Genomic DNA, 748 nt, shown 5'->3' on the forward strand with positions numbered 1-748 from the left:
CCAGCAGAGGCGGCCGGAGCGCGCAGCGAGCAGGACCGCCCGAGCGACAGAGGAACCCAGAGTCGAAATCTTCCGCCACAAAGACCTCCTTCGCGCCAAACCGATGGGCGGGCGATGGGCCTCGGAGATGGAGGAGGTCCCCCTCGAGTCGGTGGACCTCGAGGAGGTGGGCCTCAGGCTGGAGAAACGAAGGTCGGAGATCAGGCGTCGGTGCGAGACGTCCCTCTCGCCGGCGGAGCTGACGGAGGCGCCCAACAGCAGGGAGTTCCTCATCAACAGGGACTACGGCCTCGTGTGGTGCAACGTGTTCAAGGCCGCCTCCTCCACGTGGCTCTACAACTTCCTCCTGCTGGCGGGGATCCCCCAGAAGGTCATAGAGCGGTCGAGGTCATCCCCCGTGGAGGTCGCCCGCAGGGGGGCGTACCCGCGGCCATCCGTCGAGGAGCTCGGGGCGGTTGTCGCGTCGGCCAACGTCACGGCCTTCGTCATCGTCCGGGAGCCCTTCCGGCGCCTCCTCTCGGCCTTCAGGGACAAGATCGAGTTCAACCGACAGGCGCATTATCGGTAACTTGCGGCGAACTGGAATCGGGAGATAATTCAGAGACAAGGAGATAGATCGTGTGGTTTTTGTAGGGAGGTGTGTGCGTGTCTGTGTTTTTGTGTTGTTTTGTGTGTGTTGTTTGTGCGTGTTGTGTTTGTGTTGGTGTGTTGTTTGTGTGCTGTGTCTGTGGTTGTGTGAGTGTTGTGT

The 748-nt window shown here is 61.5% G+C and overlaps 1 protein-coding gene across 2 annotated transcripts in view; it reads left to right on the forward strand.

Annotated features, from left to right (window-relative positions):
* Nucleotides 1–748, forward strand: part of LOC119593934 (carbohydrate sulfotransferase 11-like) — a 53,303-nt gene that overhangs the window by 1,321 nt on the left and 51,234 nt on the right. The window contains exon 2 of one of the 2 annotated variants that reach the window (XM_037942952.1): nt 8–564. In XM_037942952.1, coding sequence (XP_037798880.1) covers nt 115–564 — 450 coding nt within the window. In that variant the 5' untranslated portion in view covers nt 8–114. Of the gene's footprint in view, nt 1–7; nt 565–748 lie in introns of those variants that run through there. The other variant, XM_037942953.1, reaches the window with a different exon arrangement.

The sequence above is a fragment of the Penaeus monodon genome, chromosome 33 (genome assembly GCF_015228065.2).
Source record: "Penaeus monodon isolate SGIC_2016 chromosome 33, NSTDA_Pmon_1, whole genome shotgun sequence".
In the NCBI taxonomy this organism is placed as follows: Eukaryota; Metazoa; Arthropoda; class Malacostraca; order Decapoda; family Penaeidae; genus Penaeus; species Penaeus monodon.